The 26,498-nt window shown below is 32.9% G+C and overlaps 1 protein-coding gene across 4 annotated transcripts in view; it reads left to right on the top strand.

Moving 5' to 3' along the window:
* The window catches only part of DIAPH2 (diaphanous related formin 2), an 813,387-nt gene that overhangs the window by 188,522 nt on the left and 598,367 nt on the right, over positions 1-26,498 (top strand). For all 4 annotated transcript variants that reach the window (XM_081278193.1, XM_081278192.1, XM_081278190.1 and 1 more), the window contains 4 exons: positions 17,969-18,043; positions 18,118-18,187; positions 22,683-22,819; positions 24,985-25,093. In XM_081278193.1, the coding sequence (XP_081134319.1) occupies positions 17,969-18,043; positions 18,118-18,187; positions 22,683-22,819; positions 24,985-25,093 (391 nt within the window). The remainder of the gene's footprint in view (positions 1-17,968; positions 18,044-18,117; positions 18,188-22,682; positions 22,820-24,984; positions 25,094-26,498) is intronic.

The raw sequence follows: 26,498 nt of genomic DNA, 5'->3' as shown, positions 1-26,498 counted from the left end.
CCCACTGCAATTATGCAAATGAATATTATCCTTAAAAGTATTGACATAACAAAATTAAGCTACATTATATCTAGGTAACAGCATTAACTAGTTCAAAATAGCTGGAAAAGTATACTTATGTGTGAAATTAATTAATGAAATTTAAAAATTGCCTTATAAAGTAAAATATTCAGGTACTAAACTCTTGAGAGGTAGAGTGTTATATGATAGTCAGAGTGGAATACCAGTTGTGAATCTGAATTCCAGTTCTTGATCACTTGCTCCATGTGTTGACCTTAGTCTAGGCAGTGGATCTCTTTGGGTCTTAGTTTATCCATATGTAAATGAGATTGAAGCCTTCTAGCCATAAACCTCTAGGTTCTTTATTCTCATTTCCTTAGATCCAATTCTTTTGTATTAGAATTAGAAGATTAGAATATGAGAATTATTTTGAAGAATGAGAAAACAAGTTTCCCCACAAGGCTAGAAGATTTCCTAGCATTCTATTCTTCTGCTGTATTTATATACATATTATTTAACCCCAGATAATTATAATTTCCTTTAAATATTGAAGAAAGCAGTTTCTAAAATTGTTGATTAACTATTTTTCAAGCTTGATATTAATTTTAACTCAGTCATTTGCCCTCTCATCATCCTTACCACAATTTTAACTGATTTTTTCTTGTTTAGCCACTAGTAAAATAAAAAAAAATAAGTATATGTACATACACAGATACACATACTAATAACTTTAGTCATTTTGCAATATAAAATGTGGAGTCATGACTTTCAAATTCATATGGTATTTAATCTCTCCTAATAAAGGCTTTAAAAATCATTTCATTATATTATTTTTACCTAAAGGCAAATATTTAAAATCACTTTTATAAACCATCATCAACTGGCCATATCCCAAATCACTTCCTTACTATACATTCCCATAACATTTATTTTCTACTGTATATATTTGCCTGCACCTGCATATGCTTTAAAATAGTTTTATACATATATGTCTGCTTTTCTCATTTAGATTTTAGTCTCTTCTGGGGAACGGGCCCTCTTGCCCTCTTATTTGTTTTGTGATGGCTGATACTGTGTAATTTATATACAGTAATGTGTGATTTGATGTGGATATTGACCCACCATCAGTAACAACCTATGCTTCTCCAGCAGTGAGAATGAATTTGCATTAATCTGGCACTATTTTGTGGCTACGCATTTTTAGCTATAATCAGAGCAAAAGAATGGAGCTCACTTCCTCCACATAGGAATGAAACCTATTGATTTGATTTGAACCATATTCATAAGCTACAGACAGCATAGCATGCTTTACACAATAGTCCTTTTACAGTTTCATGGTGAATTAATGAAATTAAATGTTTAGAACTCTGTTTAATGCCCTAAAAATCCATGTGCTTTGACTATAAAATAAATCCCAATCTGCCATCACAAATTGCATTAGAATTCACATACCATGGTCTGTCTGTGGTTTAGAATGAGAACTACATTATTTATAGGTTTTTATTCCTACTCCTTTACTAAAGTTTATGAAAGGAAGCAGTGCCTATTGAGAAATGACCAGTGAGTTTGGATGATTTTATTCCCAGCCAAGCCATTACAGGATGTATAGGTATTGGGCAATGCATTTTATGAAGATTCAAAGAAATGTGCAGCAATAAATCCTTGTCACTAGGTTTCTCAACATATGACAAAAACGGCAAATACCAGTTTGAAGAATAGTATCAGAGAGTTGTGATTGCATAGAATTCTTCTCAGAGTGTTGCTGAAATTGCCTTACAGCTTGAGGGCTATTTTACCCCACTAGGAAACTTTTTTTTTTTTCCTGGTCTGTTTTGGATATAGTTATCTGCCAAACTTATGGCTCAGTGTCTGTGTTCACTCCCTGTGATGTTAGTATTCTTAGTCAATGTTTCCAAGCAGGTGAAAATATAGAAAATATCTTTTTAAGTTTATAAATATGTAGTTATTTGTATTACCTCTGGAATATTTGCTTTTACTTGATGTTTTCTCATCTCCCTTTAGACTTAAGTGTATTTTTTAGCATATTAACAAATATGCATTTCACCATATTCATCGTAATGAAAATAGCTGAATCTTGACAGCAATACAAATTAGAAATAAAAGCACTTTCCCAATTATGAGTGCTAATAACTATTTAAACAGTCTGTATTCAACTTATTAAAAGCTTAGCAACGCAGCCAACACTACTTAGAGAGTTAATATAATGGTAGGTGCAGATCAATACTCTTTAGAACGTTTTACGGGGGACTACCTATGCAAAATGGAATAATGAGGCCAATTTTTTTTATGATGCAGAAATGTGAACAGGACTTAATATTGTGAGTACATCTCATAAGGCAGTATTATGAGCAGTATTACTAAAGCAGGATTTTAATATTGGTATTTTGAATTTGTTTGCTTTAACTTTTAATTGCATAAATCATTTTTGAGTACCACTAGTACATTTATACATAGCGTAGAAAATTCATTGCAGTTATGTCATTTTATATGCCTTCTTTCAAAATGTTGATCAGCAATTTCAATTAATGTCAACTATATCCAAACTAATTTTATTAAACTGCTACCATAAGTATTAACAACCCTGAAGTTTTAATCATATACTATTAGCTTAAAGACAGAGTTTTGACTTAGGCACCCTTGATATTATGCCTTACAATAAAAGCAAACTAGATTTATGTGTCCTGTATTATTTTTTAAAAGAAATAGGCACAGAAAATACTGTCCGATTTTTGAAGTATTGCTTTAGGGGGGAGAAAATGTTATAGACATTAAGATAAATAGTGGCTCTCATGTTGACATTTATTTTATTACTATATGGCATATGTAAGCTCCACCAAGGCAACAGATGTTTTTATTTAAAAGTTGTATTTTAAGTTAGAGGACCAATTTACATATAAAAAAACATCTAAAATATTTGGTAACTTGTAACTTGACACACAGTTATATATGTATATAAAATCTATTACTAGTCTAGGCACACTAATTAAATGGATCCCTTAATAGTTGGTTAACTTCATTTTAACTATTTTGGATATGTTGATTGCATTCTCTCTACATTCAAAATTAGTCTTTGGAAGAAAATGCTTATGCATTTATGTCACTTGAAATATTTTGAGTTATATGAATTTAACTAAATACCTTGGACACATACTAGAGTCATGCCCCCTCACATACTGAGAATTTGGTAATTGAACCCAGGGGCACTTTACCACTGTGCCATAATCCTAGAATGACTGACTATCTGTCTGTCTGTCTGTCTGTCTATCTGTCTGTCTGTCTATCTATCTATCTATCTATTCAACAGGATATCACTAAGTTGCTGAGGGAGGGGGCATTTTACCATTGAGCTATATTTCTAGACTATTTATTTATTTATTCATTTATTAGACAGGATCTCACTAAGTTGCTGAGGGTTCTGCCAAGTTGCTGAGGCTGGCCTTGAACTTGGAATCCTCTTACTTCAGCCTTGTGCACCTGGTAAAGCTTCAAAAAATTCTCTTTTTATGAAACTATTACTAAGCAATTGAAGCTTACAATAAGATACAATATCCCATTACTGGTAAGACCATGATACAAATACAAGCTCTAAGTAACTAAGGAGGGAATGTTGTACATACCAAAAAGCCTAGGATTATGCCAGGTAATGATATGACTATAAAGTTGTCTCAAGTTTTCAGGTATTCAAGGGAGGAAAAAGGCAAATATTGAGAGACATAGCTGTTACCTGACAAATGATAGTGAACTTTTTTCCCCCTTAAGAGGGACATTCTTCCCAGTTCTGAACTCAAGAGAATTTTATTTTGTGGCTCTTTAATGAGGGATATTGAACAACATAGTAGACTGAGTCCTTGATAGTCTTTCATAAAGTACAGAGGATCTCTATGAATATCCATTTCCTACATGAGCCTGTGACTTAAAAGAAAAAAAAATCAAGGTCCTGATATTTCTACAAAGACCTAGAGTAATAGTATTGGTATGCAGTTTTCTAGTAAACAAACCTGCTACTAGGTTGTACTGTACTTGAGAAATGCCCCTGAGGCTCTCTTTCTGGAATATCTATCATCTCAGCTGGACTTTTTATAGGAGCTGGATAGCAGACAATTCACAATTAAGATGCCAGGTAGCACCTGGAAAGCAGGTATTCTATATGTTTGATTGAAAGAAGATCCATGTGCACTAGATAACAGTTTTTGCTCTATGACCCCAGCTGTTTGACTGGCATTAGATAATGGACAGCTAATTTGGAGAGATTTCCCACCTGGTCAGCAAAGTTCTAGGTGTATAACTTCTCACATCAGGAAGTTTAAACCTGAAAATCTTCTATAGAGATGTAGTCCATGTGGGTTGATTACAGAAGACAGCATAATTTATAGTGAACTTTTAAAACTAAATTGACATCCAGTAAGATAGTTTAGTAGCCTGCCATTTAAATGTGAAATTCAAGGCTTCTTAAAACCCCAATCAATCCACTTCTAATTGTTAGATCTGTTCTAGATAATTTATTGTTCTTAACACTCTGTGTATTGACTCCATTCGTCTGTATTTTGGAGGATATTGCCTGAGTAGGTTTTTTATGTGGTTTTTATATCATACCTCCCTTGATACCAACTTCCAAGAGTTTAATGGAGATCCTTTGTTAAATTTGTGCATTCAACAATTCATTCATCATACAGTATTGAAAACTGGAGTGCTATAACCAGATTTTCAAAAATTGAGTTATCATTAATTTTCATATGTGCATTAATGTTTGTCAAAGAATAAGAATACCCTGAAGTAGATTCACCACTAAAACTATTAAACATGTAATGAAATTTTTGTTGATATAGAAAGTTTAAGAATTTGTACTGCCTTTGAGATCAGCATTACTAATATCAACTAAAATACCACAATATTTTAAATGTTTGTGGTATTGGATATTGACCTGGTGGTATTCTCTGACCTTATGACATATTTTTCACTTTAAAAACTTATCTATTTATTCATAATTTCTTTCTCCTGACAGGATGTGTTAAGTTGTTTGTAGGCTTTTAAGATAATTTAATTATCTGCTATTATTTTTTCTAACTTCATATTGACACATTCTAACTATACATATGTATGTTACATTTCAGTACATATATACAATGGGTAATGATCAGATCAGGGTAATTGACATATCCATCACTCCAAACATTTATCATTTCTTGGGAACATTCAAAATTCTCTTTAGTAACTATCATGAAATATGAACTTAATTTTTGTCAACCATAATTCTCCCACTGTGCTATAGAACATTAGAAGTTATTCCTTCTGTTTTGTTCTACTATTTTTGTATTATTTCAACATGGAGATAATAATAATTTACATGTAGAAATCATGTCTTTTAATTTGATGGTGACCATAGTTTGACTCCAAGCATTAAGCTTCATGAATTTCTCAGCTCTTTCAAATGAACTTGAAAAATTGGAGTAATAAAAGGTAAGAATAGACAGGTTTAGAGAATTCATTTCAAGGAGCTGGAATAAATTGCATATACAGTTTTTTTTCTTTTTCAATATATGACTGGAAATTTCTGAAACATCAGTATGAAGGATGGTAGATAAATATATCAAATAGTGGGACTGAGATTGTAGCTCAGTAGTAGAGCACTTGGCTAGCACATGTGAGGCACTGGGTTCAATCCTCAGCACCTCATAAAAATAAATAAGAATAAAGGTATTAAAATATACATTAAATAGTACTATGGATATACAAGTACCATGTTGAGCACATACTGTGGAGGTATTTATGAGCGTGGTGCTAGACATTGTAGTCTGCAAGCTCACAACCGATTTGTGATCAGATAATAGCATTTAAGTATTTATAGAAACAATCCTCAGTCTATTCTCTATCTTCTTAGAGAGACCATCCATCCATTCAAGATTTTTGCTTTGACTGTGTGTGTATGGTTTGGAGTCATCTTTCATACTCTTGTGTTTATCACATTTTCCCATTTTTTAAAATTTGTGATATCTCTTGTAGCTTTTACATTTTCATTACCAGTACTTTGGTTCAGGTCTCACTCTACATAGAAACGTGGATGAACAGAGGAACTGGTTTTTTTAACAAAAAGAGGTCACTGGGTTTATTGGAAATTCAGTATAACCAAAATAAATAGGGCAAAGCACAAATGGATAGTGAAGTAAGGAAGTTAGCAGGAAGCAACCTTAAGAAGACTGACCACCTTATTCCTGTTGCGCAGAGAAGTGAGTAAAGATTAACCAAGGACTTTTATTCCCAAATTAAAGTCAGTGTTCCATTTTTTCCCCATGTGCTTCCTATTATGTGTATTTTGTCAAGTTAAATATCAAATAATAATAATTATACTTTTTAAAAGTGAATATTCAAATATATGTATTTCATTGATATGTTTCTATCTCATAATAATGAATTGTAGTATAAAAGGGCTCTGTTGTCTATGTTGACTAACTAAATGTTTTATATTTGTTGGTGTGTGGGAAACAAAATATGTTTTTAGACATGTCCAATGTTTTTTATTATCTTAAAATTTCCTTGCTTTCATGGTGAAACCTAAAGTCAATAATTAAAAGGTAAAAAGCAAATACCTCACTGGAATTGCTTTCAATTATGGATATATCCATTGGCAATTTAAAACAATATCATTTAACTTTTATCCACTAGTCAGGAATGAAAGGAAAATAATAAACTTATATACACTAGTGGATAATTTTTATTTTATTGATAGTAAAGTTGAATCTGAGGCAGGTAAGTAAGAAGTTCTGGATTCCGATCATGGACTTGTTATTAGGAATCTCTGTGATGTAGGACAAGCCACTAGACTTTAGTTTCTTTTTCTGTAAGATGGGGTAACATATTTGATTTTATAACCAGTAAAGCTAGACTCTTCAGGGTGCATTTTTTCCATGGAAGTTTGTAACTGAGGACAAAGCCATGCCATTAATTTAAACTTTTAGTTGTTTATTTTGATACCTAGTTGTTCCAATAAAGAAGAAGTCCCTATCATTTTGAAGAAGGCCAAAGTTCTTTCAGCAGTTAAAACTTCACACTTTTTAGAACACACTTATATTTTCTGAAAGTCTTTATTAGCATAAATGCTTATCTTTCAGCAGTAGCTGTGTCTTTAGGTATTTCTGAAATAATTGCACACCAGGATGAATACCACAGAGGCTAATGCCTCTTTCTTAGGGACTTTATATCTTTATATTGTATTTAGTCATATAAAGGTTTTTTCTATGTGTTTTACTATACTTGGTAGTTTTGTTCTGTTTTTATTGCTTCAGATGGTTTAAATCATTGTGATAGAGAAAAATGATGAGTAGGTTTGGCTTAATTTGTCTTAGATAGCCTTAACAATTTCCAAGTTGTTGAATATGTGGTTATTTAGGATTTTGAATATTCATTGTTCAAAATTATGTTTTGAAAAAATTTATTGACATGGATATATTAAGATATTTATGTTTTTCAAAAGATACAAATTTCATTTAGATAGGAGGAATAAGTTCAAGAGATCTATTGTATATCTTGGGGAATATCATAAATAGCAGTATATTGTACACTTGAAAATTGCTAAGAAAGTAGATTTTAAATGTTCTCACCACAAAAATTGGTAAGGGTGTGAAGTAATTCGTAGGTTAATTAGCTGAATTAAGCCATTCCAAAATGTATGCTTCCATCCAACATCTTTTTCAATCCCATAAATATATGCAATTTTTGTCAGTTAAAAATTAAATGTAATGAATGAAGAAAAGGTATTTACCATGAATATAATGAATGAAGAAAAGGTATTTACCATGTATGTGCTACCAGAACAATACATAGTCTCCACAGTATCTTTGTCAGTTATAGGCAGAAATGATTTAAAAATACATAAAAATAAACAAGAGAAGACTAAAGCAATTGCCATTATAGATCACATTCTGAGAAAAAGAAATTTGAACTTGCCAATTTTTTTTGACATCCAGAGTAAGAATGCAAGGAAATAGTTCTTTTACATTTGGTTTCAGTTGTCCTGTGCTAAAAATATCTGTGAACATTAAATTTCTTTGATCTTTGTCTGTGTAGCTATCACACGCTATAATGAGTCTTTAATTATATGTTTTTGGCACTGCACCTGGTAGGTGAGAAGGACTGTTGCATTTCTGTTGTTCAGTCATCAAATAGCAATTACCCTTCAACTCTCCTTACCCCTGTTACTGTGCAGGAAGATTTATTTAACTTCTCTGCTGCCCATCAGGATCAGATAGCATAACATACAAATTGGATTAGAAAAAAAAAGATATGTTCAGGTATATGTGCTAATGTCTCTGTTTTCTTCTTGCATTCAAAGAATTTCTTACTTACCTTATTCATTACAGATAAACTCAGTGTCAGCTCTGTTTCATTTCCAGGGCTTACAGATTAGGAATGTGATTTCTTGGAGTAAGTTCATTTTAATAAAATTCCACTAAACTAAAAGAAATTGGATGTCCTATGGAGTACATGATAGAATTTTAACTGTATTACTTAGCTTAGGAAAATAAACCAATACATTTTTCTTGTGGAAGTTAACATTTTATTATAGGTTTGATTGGTTATATCACTAAGAAGGCAGCTTTAGTAAGTGTCCTAATATAATTATATTTACAATTTCAGATGTAAAATGTGGCTGGCTTTTGCTTGACTATTTGGAATGGCCTTTCTTCTTGCCTCGCCCTATTGACTATATATTGAAGATTTTCACTTTTATTCACATTTTTAATAATTTTTTCCATCAGTAGTATAGAAATAAGACCTTTTCATACAAAAATTTTTAAGGGAAGGTGGGAAGGAAAATATTCCTTATTGTGTAGCTTATTAGACATTTGTACAGATTCAGACTTAAGCCATTTCTTAGACTATTTTCAAATTAATTTAGGCAACTTAAGAAATTGATTTTAATGAATATGAAATTTTTATCTTTTGCTAGAGAATTTTTACTTAAATTATCTCCATAGGGTTGGGGATATTAGCTCAGTGGTTAAGCATTTGCCTAGCATGTGTGAGGATCTGGGTTTGATTCCAAGTACTGGGGGAAAAAAAAAGTGCATCTCAACTCTTGTCCTAAGGATATTTTTCTACGTAACTTAAGAATTTACAATTTCTTTTGTAAATATGGAAAATGGATTTGTTTATATATAATATAAACAACTGAAAATAGTGCATATTTTATCTTTGTAAGTGGCTCTTAAAATATATATAAATAGCATGAAACAGAGCAGAAATTTTCAATGCAGCCAGAGAAAAAGATGGTGTTTTTAAGAAAATTATAATCTATCATAGCATTGAAGTCAGAACCACCAAGAAGTAGAGCTAGAGAATTGACACATTCAATCTTCCTATGTATCAGGTGAAATAAGTAGTCAGTCGAATGTCATGCTTCAAAGACTTATGCACAAGTGTCTAGAAGTGGTAGCATTACATCAAGTAGGTATTCATAATTGGTCAGAGATAGTTCTCACATTAATCCACCAGTGGATTATTTGCAAGGATATTCAAATATTCAGTGCTATTGTATTTTGGTACTGTGTTTACTTTCATGTAGACAAACCTGAGTGAAAATATATATATTTTTATTGGATTAAGACCAAGTCAGTCATAATATATAGAAATCCCTCTTGTTGTTTTTCTCTTAATTTTTAATTAATTAATGTGTATATTGATAATAGAACTGTCTGTGGTGTTGATTGAGGCTGAACAAATTGTGTAATGATGCCAAAAATATGAAGTTTTTCTTGGCTACCCTTTGGGCTACCCTTGTAGCCATCTGTGGATTGAATGTACAGTATTGTTTATGAAGGGTTACACATTGGTTTTAATTACCTAGGGATCTTTTTATTTTCCCAAGTACACATAACTAAGGATTGGTTTTAATTGCATTGAAAAACATTACATTGGCAACATTGGTATTAAAATGAGATGTTTTCTGAGTAAAAACAAAAACAAAAACACCATTTACAATAAACCTTTAAAGTTTCCTCAGCTTTTTGAATTAGCTCTTTCATGTGTTATAATTTTTTTACCAACTCTCTGAATTTCCCCAAGAAACTCCAGACTATCATTCATTTTATTTGATGTTCCAGTGATTTGAGTTGTAGTATTGAGATTACACATGGGAATTGAAGACCATTAGAGAGAAATAAAATCTTTTGTACAGAACACATAACTCTCTATACTAGCCTTTAGCACTGCACAAACAGTGATAAAGGGATGACATGACAAATATTGGACTCCTTCACATGAGACCAATAGCATTTACAGCTTATGGGATTCCATATAGAATTTTCTAATTTTAGCTTTAACCATTTTGAAAGATAGACGTTAATCTGAACAATCTAATCAGAAGTGAACATGCAGTTACTATGGCTTACTGTGTCTGTATTATGTATAAGATACTGGACTGATTTGTCCCCCTATCTTTAAGTTATATTACATTAAATATAACTGAATAATTCAGAGTTCAAATTTCTAATTTACAGATAGAAGGTTGAGGTTTGGGGAAAAGGAAGAGCTTTGTCCCTTACATGGATCTGAAGGGAACAGAATTTCACTCACTCCTTTAATAGAATAGGTACATTGCAGAGTTTTTCTCATTTTGTTTTGCTCTGGAGAACTATGGAGGGAAGAATCTTGCTTTCTCTTGGATTTAGGATTAAATGAATCCTCTGATACTTTCATGAAATGTAAGATTTTCTTTCCTTTGATAATGCTGATCAGTGTTAAGTGGACCCTTTAAAAATAATGACCTCAGAAATTCTGAAAGCTAGGGAGATATTTCTGTCTTAAAACTTTAGTGTATTTTGATATAATTCTCACTGTCAAATTGTGCATGAACTATAAATTCTCTCTCTCTCTTTTTTGCTCCTTTTTTCACCCCCGCACCATTATGATTTCTGTGACTATTCTAATGTCAACTTGTCAGCACTAAATATAGTTAGAATTAAATATACACAAAAGTAAATAACAAATTAAAGAAAGTACATCAGGCAATAAGAGTTCCAAATATTAAATTATGAAGTTTATTTGTCAGTGAATAGATGAAGTCTAGTATGGTTTTAGAGTCCTCTGCATATTTCATAAAAATTAAAATACTTTGTACTGAGTTAATATTGTTGAAAAAGATTCTTATCTGAGTGTGGTGACACACACCTGTAATCCTTGCAACTGAGGAGGCTAAAGGAGGAGGAATGGCTAAAGCAGTTCATGGCCAGCCTGGGAAACTTAGTGAGACCTTGTCTTAAAATAAAAAGGGGTAGGAATGTAATTAAATTGACAGAATATTTGCCTAGCATAAATAAAACCCTGAATTCAATCCCCAGCACCACAGGGGCTTAATAAAAATATTCTTTAATGTATGTCTAAAATTTATACTGGTCTTTGGATTAGAATATTCAAAGAGTTTGCATTTTGGATTTTTAACATTTTGGAAAGTATTTTAATACTAGCTTCATTGTGCTATTTCACATACATTATTATTCCATTTAATAGTCACAAAGAGTTTATGGGCACTGTTCTCATCCCTAGATTATAATAAAAAACAAGGTTAAGTTGTTTAAGTAATGATCAAAATAACACAGCTAGAATTCCTAGGGATGGGATTAGAACCTAGATCAGTTTTTCTCTAAAGTTTATGAATTTGTCATAGCACCATGTGTGCTAACAGCATAGTTCATTGATGGATGACAGAATATTTTTTGATCTTCAGTAAGATTAGATTCTAAAACTGTAGCTGCTTTCTATATCTGATAGATATAGTCAAACATTTTGGTATAACAAGAAAAGACTTTTTTACTGAGAGTCTTTCTTGTTCCTAAGATATTCATACTGGCTTCCTTTTCAGATCTAATCCTGGTCTCCTTCTTACTTGTACATTAATTCTCCTGGTCTTTCTATTGTTTTTGTTTAGGTGGTTCATTTGTCCTACCTGGTTCCCTGACAAGTAGCCATCTAATAGCAGCTTGCATATGTAGCAGGACAAGATGATTCTCTAACCTAATAGCATAAAATTAACAATATGTATGTTAATACAATAATGTCTCAGAAATTGAGATTGTAGTCTTTATAGCCCCACTCCCCCCAAAAAAAAAAAATCTAAGCTCTATTTTGACTCTATTTTTTTTTCTGATAAACTTCTTTTCCTAAATCCTGACTGGAAATTTTAGCTGCAGTCACAAGATATCTTAGCAGTATTTGCTAGATTTCTTTCTTTTTTTTTTTTTTAAAGAGAGAGTGAGAGAGAGAAAGAGAGAGAGAGAGAGAGAGAGAATTTTTAATATTTATTTTTTAGTTCTCGGCGGACACAACATCTTTGTTGGTATGTGGTGCTGAGGGTCGAACCCGGGCCGCACGCATGCCAGGCGAGCGCGCTACCGCTTGAGCCACATCCCCAGCCCTGCTAGATTTCTTAACGAAACTCGGGTCTTTAAAGATAATAAAAACATGGATTATAAAGTACTTAGCCTATCTAAAGAATTAAACTAAGCTATATAAATAAATATAATTGTGTGTCTAGGCATAGATATATAGATATAAAATCAATGCAGTTCTGTAGCAATCATAAATTATTTTCATTGAGTTATTGGTGAGATCATTAGCCAGATATTTTTATAGAAAATAGTGTAGTGCTCTTGTTTTAGTAATTTCTAATGATGTGGTTGAAAGAAGTAAGGTCTTGGGAGTCCAATATGGGTTTAGATTCTAAAACTGTAGCTACTTTCTTATTGACTGATGTTTTCCAAGTTACTTAACTGCTTTACTTATCAAGTTTCTTTACCTGAAAACTGTTTTTAGAATTGCTGAATTTGAAAAGACTTTCGATATCAAGTACAGACAAGGATTTGAAGAATTTGGAACTGTAACACTTTGCTGAAGGAGTGCCAAATAGAATGGTTAACTTGGAAAGCAGTTTTTTAAAAAGTTAAACATGTACTTACCATCAGACCAAGGAATTTCACCCCCAAGTATTGTCTGGGGAGAAAATAAACATATGCTTACACAAATACTTCCATGTGCATGTTGATAGCAGTTTTATTCATAATTATTAAAACCTGGAAACAATTGAAATGTATATCAACTAATATTAGTAGATAAACAAATGGTGGTATATCCATATAATAGCAAGGAATGGACTGCTGAGACATTCAACAAAATTGTTGGATGTTATAATTTTTATGCTGAGTGATTCTATTGCCATGCTTAACGAAAAAGAACAAATAAAAATATTTATGCTATGTTAAATCAACCTGACATAAAAATCTGCAAACTGAATAATTCCATTTATAATGACATCTGGAAAGAGCAAAACTAGAAGGACATGAATCAGGTAAGTAGTTACCAAGGGGTGAGATAGAGAAAGGGTATTGACTACAAAGGAGAATTGGGCAATATTTTGGGATGATGGAAATATTCTGTATCTTGTGTTGGTGGTTATATGACTGTAAAATTTGTCAAAATGTTGAATTTTACAGTATATAAATCATCTCAGTAGAAAGGAAAGAAAAATGTTTTATATTTCAGGGTAATTATGGAAATTATAAAAGATCATTCTTCTTCCCCATGTTGTCTTCTGTTTGGTTTTTCCTTATTCTCTGCTTCTTCTATGTTTCACAAATTTAAGATCTGTGATGAATTGCTCTTTCTTACTTCAGGGCTATTATGCTACAACAAAATTTAGGTCTGTCTGTCTTGATCTGCAGTCCCTATGTTGGGACTCTCAATTAGTATTGAATATCTCAGAGCTGACATTTTTATACTTTGTAAAATATGCCAATAATACCTGCTTCACATCAATTCCTTTTTGTCCTGTGGCAGTGGGAGTATACCCTATGGTTAGGAGGATATACAAAGCAGTCTTGGATTCTGAGCCTGAGTTCTGCCTGAGAAAGCTTTCCTCTACTTCTCTGTAAACCATGTTCTATGCCAGTGGTTCTAAAATATGAGCAAGCATTAGAACTACCAGGGAGGACTTAAAACATAACTTGTTCACCCTGCCGTCCCCCTGCCCTATTTACTGATTTTATAGTTCAGGACCCAAGAATTACCATTTCTAACAAACTTTCAAGCAATGTTGATGATGCTGGTTTGGGATGCACCCTAATAAATACTAATTTATACTTCTTTTGTTGCAGTGTCAAATATTCAGCCCATGTATGGGAGCCAACATTTGGGTTTTAACTGCTTCATCATTTCATGGCGTGTGTGTGTGTGTGTACGTAACATATGTACATACACACAGAGAATGAGACTGTGTATGAATAGCAAACACTTGGATAGAGACCACAAAGGCTTGATGTCTGAAAGATAGAAAAATGGTACTGGCAAGAGAAAAAGGAAAAAAAGATGTGCAGCTGCACATTCTTTTAATCTCCTGAGTGTCATTATACTACATCATAATTGTTTTATCCCTTTGGCAATAAACTCCTTTCAGGCTACTATTCTATTTTAAAAACTCTGAACTCTTATTTATTTTTGTATTGGGGATGGAATACAGAGATGCTGTACCACGAGCTATACCCAACCCCTTTTAATTCATTTATTTATGTTTAATTTTGAGATAATCTCACTAAGTTGCCCAGGCTGGCCTTGAACTTGTGTTCTTTCTTCATCAGCCTCCTCACATGCTGGGCTTACAAGTGTGTGCCACTGTACCTGGCTGAAGACTCTTACTAGGTCTCCTGTGGCCATCAGCCTACAGTATTCACAACTGAGACTTTTCATTGCCTAGTTTGTAATAAATAGGCCCTTCCTCCTCACACTGAAATTTCATGGTTATTTCCTCCCCCATCCAAGATCAATAGAAATTTTTACTGAATGAAACCAAAGTACCATAAACTGCATGATTTGATAACATTCTGAGATGTGTGGGTGACTGATTTGTGTCAAATAATTTCCTAGACCAAGAAAGAAAAAATCCTAATGATTTTAATAACACTAGATGTAACAGAAATATGAATAAACCCTAGAATTTTAAAAACAGTTTGTAGGTGTTAAATTTAAAGAAGTCACAGATTGTTTTTTCTTCTTCCCAAATGCCAAAGAAGGTATTGACACCAAATTCCAAAGCAGATATTGAGGGCTATCTACATAAATTTGTTCAGAATTCCTACTATGTTAAGCTTGTAGATTATGCTGTGCAGTAATGATATCTGCTGATTATTCTCTGTGATAGATTAAATATAGTATATTATGCTTATAGCTGATGGCCCTTTATCCCTCTACCACCACCTCACTGATTATTGAGAGTGTTTAGAGAAAATAGCTTATTGCATTGGATGATTACATGCTTCAATTGAATAGTAGCTTACTGCCAATTATCATTACAATGCCATATTGATTTTTCTCCTTTCCATTATGGAAATTAAAGCAGAATTTGTTTAAAATGAGCATCCATATATATTATAGATGTGACTAGTTCTGAAAATGTGCTATTTCTAAATGTACTTTCTTCAGTGATCTGGTCATTCTTACTGATAGGCTCTTATAAATGTAGGTCTCTCCTATGTTGGTAAGCTTTACCTTAGGTAGGGATGAAGTGGATAAAGACTGTGGAATGGAAATATGTTCATGGTTTAACTATTTGGAGTATGAGGCTGATGATGTTGCTCTGTAGTAGAATACTTGCCTAGCATGAAGGAAGCCCTGGGTTTCATCCCAGCACCAGGGGGCGGGGGGAGATAGACCATAGATTTTAATCATTGTTTCACAGAAATCTGCTATATATTTATTTTGATGTATGAACTTCATGGGCAACATGAGACTGGTTATTCTCTTAACTACACACATTAATAAATTCATTAAATTTAAATTAGTCAACAAATATTTATGGACTATATATAAACTACTATGGTAAGTGAAATAGTAGCTAGAAAGATAAATGAAATAATGTACTGTCTTTAGAGAATTCATAACCCAAAGGGGTAGGTAAGCCATGTGTGTCAAGAATCATAATGTCAGTGAGGGTTCTTTTTTTTTATGTGACATTTATATTTAGACATTATCATCAGGCTTCCTGTACTGCATGTGAAACCTCATATCCAAGGAAGTGAAGAATTAGAAAGGACCTGGTTCAGGGTTAATGAGACCTATGACCTTGTGTGTGAGCTTCCATCTGAAATTTAATGTGCTTGAAAAACTAGCTGTGTTCAAAAACATCAAACCAATATGATATAATCATAATAACAATATTACTATCTATGTATGTCTGTCATCTGACTTATCTTTCTTTTTCTTTTATTGGTTGTTCACAACGTTACAAAGCTCTTGACATATCATATTTCATACATTAGATTGAAGTGGGTTATGAACCCCCAATTTTACCTCAAATGCAGATTGCAGAATCACGTCGGTTACACATCCACGATTTTACATAATGCCCTATTAGTAATTGTTGTATTCTGCTACCTTTCCTATCCCCTACTATCCCCCCTCCCCTCCCCTCCCCTCCCATCTTCTCTCTCTACCCCATCTACTGTAATTCATTTCTCTCCTTGTTTATTTTCCCATTCCCCTCACAACCTCTTATATGTAATTTTGTATAGCAATGAGGGTTCTTAACAAAAAGAATTTGTATATTGTTGGAGGATTTATAGGGGGAAGACATTAATGGTTCAAAACAGTCCTTTTGAGCTTTGAAGGTTTATTGAGATGGTGTTGGGGTGACCTTTTGGAAGAAAGAATAAATGAACTAAAACAGGGAATTGCAGGTAGGACTACAGGAACAATAATTTGTTTGATTCTATTGGTACATATAGTATAAGGTCTTAGACTAGAAAGCTAAACTGGGGCTAGATTAGAATGTTGGGCCAAATTATTTATATGTATTAGGTAGTTCAGGGGAAATTGTTGGAAAAAAGACTATGGTTAAATGCAATTTAATCTGGCAGTTTAAAAATGAACAAATGAAAAAATGAAGCTACAGAGACCTCATTTGGGAGTCTCCAGGTATATTAAAGGAAAGGTTAATAGGGCATAGACAACAATGACAAGGAAGGAGGGGGCATTTGAGGAATAATTCTAGAAAATTTATGCCTGGATGCCATAAAGTTAGATCAAGTTCTATTTAATCTGTCTTCTAGCCTTGTACCACACATGGGATTTGATTTCCTTAGTCATTCCTCTCCAATGCACTGATCACCTCACAGTTTTTGGAGCATTTCAAACATACTATTTAACACCTCAGGAAACAGTTTGCCTTTAATCCTTGTACTGAAAAATTCTTCACTTCCTTCAGGGCTCTGCTCAAATGTTACCTTAACTGAGGACCTTTTGCTGACCACACACTGAAAAGTAGGATCTTGGTTCTCCATTTTATTTAATTTACCAAATGTTATTTTTCTTCCTTGCATCAATGCACTGATATTTATTATAGTTGGTTATTTGTTATCACCTGTCTCCCTCTTTCTACATGGTTGTCTTCATGATTATAAAGGGCTTAGTTTTGTTGTCTATCATAGCTCTGTCACCTAAAACATGCTTGGTATAGACACTCAGCAAATATTTGTTGAATCCACAAACAGAACAAATGCAAAGGGGAAGTAGAATGGGAGATCAAACAATTATGGAATATTTCAAGTATGAAGGATTCAAACGATCATAATGTTATTAACAGAATGTTGAAGAATGGAAGAGGAGTTGATTTACAGGATTGGAAATGGGAAGATAAATTCAGCACATAAATTCAGACTTAACTATATGATACTAGTGAAACAACCAAGGCAGTGCTGTTTAGTGGGCAATCAAAAATGTGAAGAAAGTTCTTGGATTTAGGAAAAGAGCTCTGAGTTACGCATATATAGTCAGTATTTGAATCAGTATCAGCAGAGAAAACAATAGTAAGATAACATTATCAGAAATGAAAATCAAAATGTCATTCTGAATATTTAATGTCTTAAATACATTAATTTAATCATACTCTTTTTGTGTGTTCTTTTTATAGTTGGGTTAACAACTTTGGACATGAAGGTCTCGGGCTCTTATTGGATGTTCTGGAAAAGATTCTGGACAAAAAACTGTAAGAATAAACATTAAAAATTTTTCATCAAAGGGGAAAATTTGAAGTACAACACCTTATTATTTTTTTCTTAGGCAAGAAAATATTGACAAGAAGAATCAATATAAACTCATTCAGTGCCTCAAAGCATTTATGAATAATAAGGTAAGTAGTATTTACTTCTGCCTTTGTTACAAAAGGGGAAAACTTGCTTGACAATGTGAAAGTATGAAACAGATGAGATAGTATTTATTTAATTTACAAAATGTCTTTATGATGCAAATCATAAGTTTCATTGAAAGACTATTTAAAATATACTTTTGTTTTACACAGTATTTATTAGTAGGTATTGCAATCATGTAAACATATCAGTCTTGTTTTCAAATTAGAAATACTTTTATTTTTATTTTACAGTAGTAGTTAAAGGTCATAAGTTGGAAGACTATTTCTATATGGTTTTTATTCCATTGAAAAAGAAAATTTATTGGTCAGGTTTGACTTGATTTCTATGAACCATAATGTTAATATTCTCTTTTATGTTCAGTAAATGTCATTTATGAGCATTATGGTTTGTAAATGCGATGCCCCCCCCCCAATCCTTTGTGTGAACACATGGACATTCAAAGGTGAAATGATTGGATTGTGAGAGTTCTAATTTATTTAGTCCATCCTAGTTTGAATGGACTAACTGGTTAGTAAGTGTAGGTAGGTGGGGTGTGGCTGGAAGAAGTGGGTTACTGCATCATGCCCTGGAAAGTTTCATCTTTCCTGCATCCCCCATCCCATCCCACTCTACTTCCTTACTGCCTAAAGGAGAACAGCTTACCACTGCCACACTCTCACACTCTTTCCCCATGGTGTGCTGTCTTATCATGGGCCAAGAGCAATGGAATTGGCCATCTATGAACTGGACTTCTAATATCATGAGCCAAAATTAATGTTTCTTCCTCTAAGTTAATCTTTTCAGGCATTTTGATCACAGTGACCCAAAAGCTGACTAAAACAGAAATTGGTACTGAGAAGTAAGATCATTGCTGTGACTGATATGACATTGTGGTTCAAAAGCCTTTGGAAATGGTTTGTGGGATAAATTTGGAAAAGTTTGGAAATGCATGCTGGAAAACCTTAGGATATTTTAAACAGAGCTTAATGGATGATTCTGATGGGAACCCAGAAGACCAGAATGCTGATAAGAGTGAGGGCTATAATCTTGAGGTTTCAGAGAAAAATGAAGACTTTGTTGGGAATTGGACTAGAGGCCTTTTAATGTTACATTCTGGCAAAGGACCTGTGTACAATTTATTTGTGTCCTGAGACTTTGTGTCAAGCTTAATTTAAAAGTGTTGAACTAATTAATCTGTCAAAGGAAATTCAAGGCAGCACAGCATTCAATCAGTGGCATAGATATTGCTGGCAGCTTTTAGCCAGGTTTACTGTGACAAACAGGAGCAGATAGCAGAAGTAAAGTATTTTAAAAACCTGTAGTTTGACCAAAAACATGCATGTACAATTAATGCCAAGAGAGTTGTGCTTGTTGAAGATATTATGGTACCTATAGAGACCTTAAATACATCACAGAGAAAATAGGAAAGATGGCTTGAGGACATCTCAGGAATTTGCATGACCATACCCTTGTGGGCTCTAGGGTGTAGAAGGGAAAGTTCCTTTGAGAAGAGATCACTGGGATTCACTGCTTTCACAGGGGTACCTAGGAAGTTGTACTCAGCCATCCAGAAACTCAGAGTCTGTAGAAGCCATGATTCCATAGGGCTCAGGTATTGTAAGAGCTGGCAGCAGACCTTGGTGTCATCCATGTGGTGTTGGTTCTTCAGGAATACAGGATGCTAAAGTTAAGGGGTCGGTCATGGATGCTTACACTGAGATTCAAAAGGAAGGCCTGGGAGGCCAGGGAAAGTGTAACACTGTCTGTCTATGAGAGGGCAATGCATGAAGTTGTAAAAGTGAAGCCAAAGCTGGAATGGAGACCCTAGGAATTAGGAGATTCCAGTAACATGGACTATCAGCCTAGAAAAGCTGCTGGCTATGGAGCAAGCCAGGTTAAAAGATAGCCCAAGTGCACTGTAACTAGCCAGACCAAAGAAGGGAGGGGTAGAGCTGCCCAAATCCTTTGGAAAGTACATCTTATAGCTGTGTGACTTGCTGTAAACATATTTAGTGGACTTGTTTGCCTGGCTGACTTTAGAATTGTTTTAGCCCCACCTTTTTTTTTCTGTGCCCCTATTCCTCCCTTTGGAATGGGAGTGATTATGCTGTGCCACTATATTGGATAAATGTAACTTTCTTTTGATATTTATAGGAGCTTATAGCCAAGAGACCAAGAGTTTGCCTTGAGTCTCAGAGGAGACTTTTTTGTTTGTTTGTTTGTTTGTACTGGGGATTGAAGTGGGACAGGGGTGCTTAACCACTGAACCACATCCCCAGTCCCCTTTTAAAATATTTTATTTAGAGACAGGTTCTTGCCTAGTTGATTAAGGCCTAGCTGAGTTGCTGAGGCTGGCTTTGAACTCGAGATCCTCTTGCCTTAGCCTCCCTAGCCACTGGAATTACAGGTGTTGCGCCACCAGGCCATCTCAGAAGAGACTTTGAATTTCACTTTTGGAAGTATGGAAACTGTTCAGACTATGGGAGTCTTGGGGATAAACTAAATGTGTTTTGCATTGTGAGAAGAACATGAGCTTTTGGGGGCAAAATGTTATGGTTTGCATGTGAGGTGTCCTCCAAAATCTCTTGTATTAGTGCAGGGATATTCGGAGATGAAATGATTATGAGAGATGTAGTCCAATCAGTCCATACTAGTTTGAATGGATTTAGTGGACTTTAACTGTAGGCAGGTGGGATGTGTCTGGAAGAGGTGGGTCATTGGATGGGAAGGTTGCATCTGCTCTGTAGCCCCATTGCTCACCTCTCTGCTTCTGTGCTACCATGAGAGGAGAAACTTCCCTTTGTCCTGTCCTTCCCCCATGATATGCTGCCTCACCCTGGGTCCAGAGTAATGGAGTCACCTGTCTACTGTGAGCCAAAATAAATGTTTCCTTCTCTAAGTTGTTTTTGTCAAATATTTTGGTGTCAGTGATGCAAAAGTTGACTGAAACCTTAATGACATCTCTGGAAGACAGCAGGGCTTTATTTTTTGTATAATACCAGTTGTGTAATTAAGAACTATATGAATTTTAGGCTTTTTATTAGTGTCTTATAAATGATGTAACTTATATACCTACAGGTAAAATACCATTGATTAATTCACTTAATTACATAATTGCCTTTAGATGGCATTTTATAATCTCAAAGTGCCTAATAGAGATATGTAATTATATGGAATCTTGCCATATGTGAAATAAAACTATTAATAACCAATGAAATAAAATTTTGTATTTAAGGAATCTGCAGTCTTTCTTAGGCATATGAAGTTATATAATCATCATATATATTTTATGTACATATATCAATGAAAAATATTATTGGCACATGTGGTAGATGCTTGCTAGTAGACATGAGATTCTTAAATACACTTATAGTGCTGTTTCTGGAAGTTTTTCACAGAAAGATCCCTATCCATATTAGTACAGAATTTTTCAACTGCTGTGCTCTTAGTCTTTGGTTACAATGTTATGCAGACTTTGATGGGTAATAAGAAAGAACTTACTAAATGTTGCTTCTCCATGGTTTACGATGAATCTCTTTTCAACTGAGGGAAATAATGACATAATAGAAAGACAACATAATACTAGAAATCAGGGGTTCTGCTGAACTATACAGAGTTCATGCTTTGCTACTAATAAGTTGAGTGGCCTCTGAAAAATAACTTCACCTCTCCAGCTAATCAGTCCACTCATCTCTAAATTGAACTATAGTACCCTTTGTTCTGCATTCTCATTGATTCATGTTGTCAAATGTCACAGTTTTCTAGGACACCAACTAATTATAATCAGTATAGTCACAAGAGAAAATTATATTGGTGAGATTTTCTATAGAGCCTTTTTCCCACAGAATATACTTTGTTATATCAACACATAAGTTCTTATTTTGTAAGAGTTTTACAGTTTTTGAAGAACCTGTTAATTTGACTTAGATTATTCTAAACTAAGGGTAAGTTTTAGTTAGACCACATTTATGTCTTGCATGTAGGCACTTAGAACATGGACAATTGGATCATCTAAATTACAGGCATGTGAAACAATAGGCATAAATACATATTCAAAATAGAAAATATACTGTTTTGTATTAATTTCATGTGGAATAAATTGTCTAAATCAGAGGCGGAAACTTTAATCAGAAATTACTTAAATGTCAGGGTTTTTTTTGGCCCCTTGGAGTTTAGATTACCTTCTGAAACTCTTCTCCCTGTGCAAGGCATATACTAATAAAATCATAAAAAATAAACCATTATTCCTTAGCTTCCATTTTGATAATATTGCTCTGATGTTTGGATTGATGGTTTTCCAGATACATGTCTTATATCTTTATATATTTAGTATGTCACTGCATTTAAAGAACATTTATATAATTAGTGAGAACCTCGTTTCGGAGGTACGGATTTTTTGGGTAATTTGGGTTTAGTTGCTTTTTATTTAATGAAAGATGCTCCATAGACATTTCATTTTTGAATGAAAATTTTATATTCATATTTTCCTCTCTTTAGTTTGGATTACAAAGGATTCTAGGGGATGAAAGAAGTCTTTTACTATTGGCAAGAGCAATTGACCCCAAACAACCCAACATGATGACTGAAATAGTAAAAATACTTTCTGCTATTTGCATTGTTGGAGAAGAGAATATGTAAGTATTGCTGTACTATATTTATTGCATAGAAAACAACTCTTGAGATAAGTCTTACTTTTAATAAGTCTTACTTTTGTTCTCTTTGATTGGATAACTTGTATAAAAAAGTATTAGACTTTAGGGAATTTTTGATTGACACTTTTGTCTTGTATATTTATATTGTAACAGTTTTTAGAGATTATGGAAGCTAGATTTAAATAGAATCCTACAGGGGAGTTTTTTAAAGGCGAATTTAAAGTGAATAAATAGAATGTTGTCTTGCCAAAGGTGAAGCCATCATTAGAAAAGTGGGCAAAATTTAAAAGTTATTTTGGCAGTCTGTCTCTCTCTCTCTCTCTCTCTCTCTCTGTCTCTCTCTCTCACACACACACACACACACACACACCACACACCACACACCACACACCACACACCACACACACCACACACACCATGCTGCATATCACACAATTTTATGTCTGTAGTTGAATTGAATATATGCTTTTATTTTAGTATAATTTTTTGGATAGCCTTCTAGTTTGAATACCTATGGTAATTGAAAAGATGAAGTACTTATTGGTAAGTGAAATTAATTAACTTTTCTTTTTTTCTTTGTTTTTAATAGGTGTGTGTGTATGTGCATGTATATGTATGTATATATATGCATAGATATGTATATATATGTGTATGTCTATATGCACCAAATTTAACAAGTATTGCTGAGTATGTTTTGGATCATATATTCCTATGGAAATGATATTGAATCCAAATCAAAATTTCACATTTATTTCATTAGTAATTTCAGTTTGTAAGAAACCATTGTGTGAAAATTGAAATATGTACTATGGACATGAACTGAAATATTTTTCTCAAACCTTTGTGTGAGAGTAATAATTTCAGTTTGATTCAGAGGTGGACCATGCAAATATTTAAGGAAATTTCAATATGCTGACTTTCTTATAATTGTTAGAAAAAATGAGATGTTGTTTATGCTAGCTGTTGTCTTCAGAACTCAAAAGACAAACATTAAACCTAAAATATTACCTATAATGTTAACTCTTTTCTCAGTGAGAACAAATGAAGTAACCTATGCAAAAGTAAAGTTTCCCTTGGCTTTATAAAAAATCAGCTTATACATGAATAAGAAATACTGTTTTTCTAGTCAAGTAGATTTCCATAACTTAATATTTAAAAGTCACCCTAGCCTGATATAATTGTTAGGAATTAATTTTAATTTCAGATATTATTTGATAAAAATAGAGTACTACATAGAGGTACATTTGATTTCAACATCATATGGTATAGTTATCAATATTTTTATCTAGGTAAACAAATTTATTGTGCTAGATAAGGATGTTTCTTCAATTACCTTGAATTTCACTTTTGGTTTCTTTTTTCTTATTCTTTTATAAAAGAATGTTGAATAAAGTTATTTTTTAAAATATTCACGCTATCCAGCACTTTATTATTAAATCACAGTGTGTTTACACTAGAATAATCTATTAATTATAGACATCAAATTATACTTAAGTGATATGAAGATCTTTATTAACACATGATATTTCAAAACCTGAAAATTTAAATTTTAATGTTTTTCTATCAGGAATTCTTTTGAAGGTATCACCCAGAAACATTATTTTTCTCAAGACTTTTCTAATTGAATTTGAATTTTCATGCTCTAAAATTATTTAAAGTTATCACTATTCAACTTGTAGGAATATGTAGACAGTAGCTCAATTATTATATGATAATGATCTTTCAGTTGGAAAGAATAAATCAAAGAGATCTATTGTATATTATGTTGTCTATATATATTATGTTGTCTATAATCTGTAATTGAAAATAGATGAGTAGATTTTAATTATTCTCTTTACACACACATACACACAGAGAGAGAGAGAGAGAGAGAGAGAGAAGATAAGTCTGTGAAGTAGTGCAGATGTTAATTACCTTGATTGAACCATTTTACAATATATGCATATTTCAAAATATTATGTTGTACACTATAACTATACACAGTTTCATTTGTTGATGAAAAAATTAAATAATTTTAAAACATGTAATGACATACATAAACATTATGCTCCAAAAGTAAAACTGGTGAGACTGAAAGAAATAACCCATGTTCATAATATATGTGTAAGAAGTATTTTTCATTTCTGTTTTTTTTTTCCCCTCTGCAGTCTAGATAAACTTTTAGGGGCTATAACTACTGCTGCAGAGAGAAATAACAGGGAGCGATTTTCACCAATTGTGGAAGGATTGGAAAATCATGAAGCTTTGCAATTACAGGTAAGTTAGTTTTGTCTTAAATTGCTTCTTGGGTTGTATTTAGAGTACTCATTTTGTATGACAGTAACTCCATTTTAACTGGCTCTTAAATAGAATTGGGTATAAAAATAAAATCCTTCCTGTTAGATGTTTTGTTTGTGAGATTAATAATTTGTTTAATATTAGGAAAAATACTTTCGAATTATTATAGATATGGCCCTATGATTATAATTGTTATTCTAATTTAGTAATAATAATAAATCAGGAAAATTGAAGCCTTATCAGTCATCAGGGCCAAAGGGCAAGCAGTTTGGCCAATGCCATTGTTGTATCAAGTGTTAAAGAGCATATGAGAGGAATTTAAAACAATTAAGCCCATCTCTCTTTGTGCCATTCAGACAACATTCAGAGGTCTGACTCAACCAGAAGAGAGGAGATTGAATTGCAATTCCTGTGTCACAGTTCATCTGATAATCCTGTGTAGCCTTAGCCAAAGTCTTTTCTTCAAGAAAATAATAAAACTTGCTGTCCTTTTCTAGGTGGTTCAGGAAATGACCTACGTTAATTTTATTCTTGAGGAATAAGAACTCATATTTATGGCGCATATTTATGATATGAGTTCCTAGACTAAACATTTTAATTTGCATATGTCATTTGATTTAATTCTCCCAACAACCCAGCTTTATAGGTATTAATATCATCTCTATTTTGCTCATAAGAATGAAGAGTAAATAACTTGTCCAAGGCGATACAGCTTGTAAGAGACGGAAATTGATGCCAGCTTTTTTGGTCTCTGATGCTAATGCTGTTTATTTTAGATAATGTATGCCATTAAATTGCTGAATGAAATTTTTTTATGCTGTTGAACTGTAATTCAGCAAAGACAACAAGTTTTTATATTTAATTTTATCAAATAATTTACTAGTATTTAAATATTGAAATTTCTTATGAGAAACTAACACAATTAATTTTCTCCTTTTCAAAGTTATATTCTGAAATATATCTTTTTTTCTCTAGAGTTTGAAATTGTATCAGATAAATGAATTGGCTTGTTTAAAGAGAATATGTGATGTTAAGAAACTTTAATGCTTCTTCAAATATATAAGTAATTTTCTTAATCATGTGTTCTTCTAGTTCAACTATGATGAACATTTTAGATAAACTTTTATAGTGTGATTATGTCAAAGGTATTACATATTTAAAAGTTGGAATATTTTCTAAGTTTTTTTTAACTAATACATTTCTTCTCGCCATAAAGCTTTGTACTTCTTTTGTAAAGTGTCTTCAGGAGGAATGAAGTAGTTTTAGCTATATTGAAAGTTTTCATTACATTTTATACTTAGTTTGTCATACTTGGGCAAAGTACAATTACATATTTTAAAAATCCACCTTAAATAAATTTTTAAGCATAATTCTGTGAATTACG

The sequence above is a fragment of the Spermophilus citellus genome (genome assembly GCF_964194105.1).
Source record: "Spermophilus citellus genome assembly, chromosome: X".
Taxonomy (NCBI): Eukaryota; Metazoa; Chordata; class Mammalia; order Rodentia; family Sciuridae; genus Spermophilus; species Spermophilus citellus.
The sequence above is the reverse complement of the archived record's forward strand: the minus strand, read 5'-3'. Positions and strand labels throughout refer to the sequence as shown.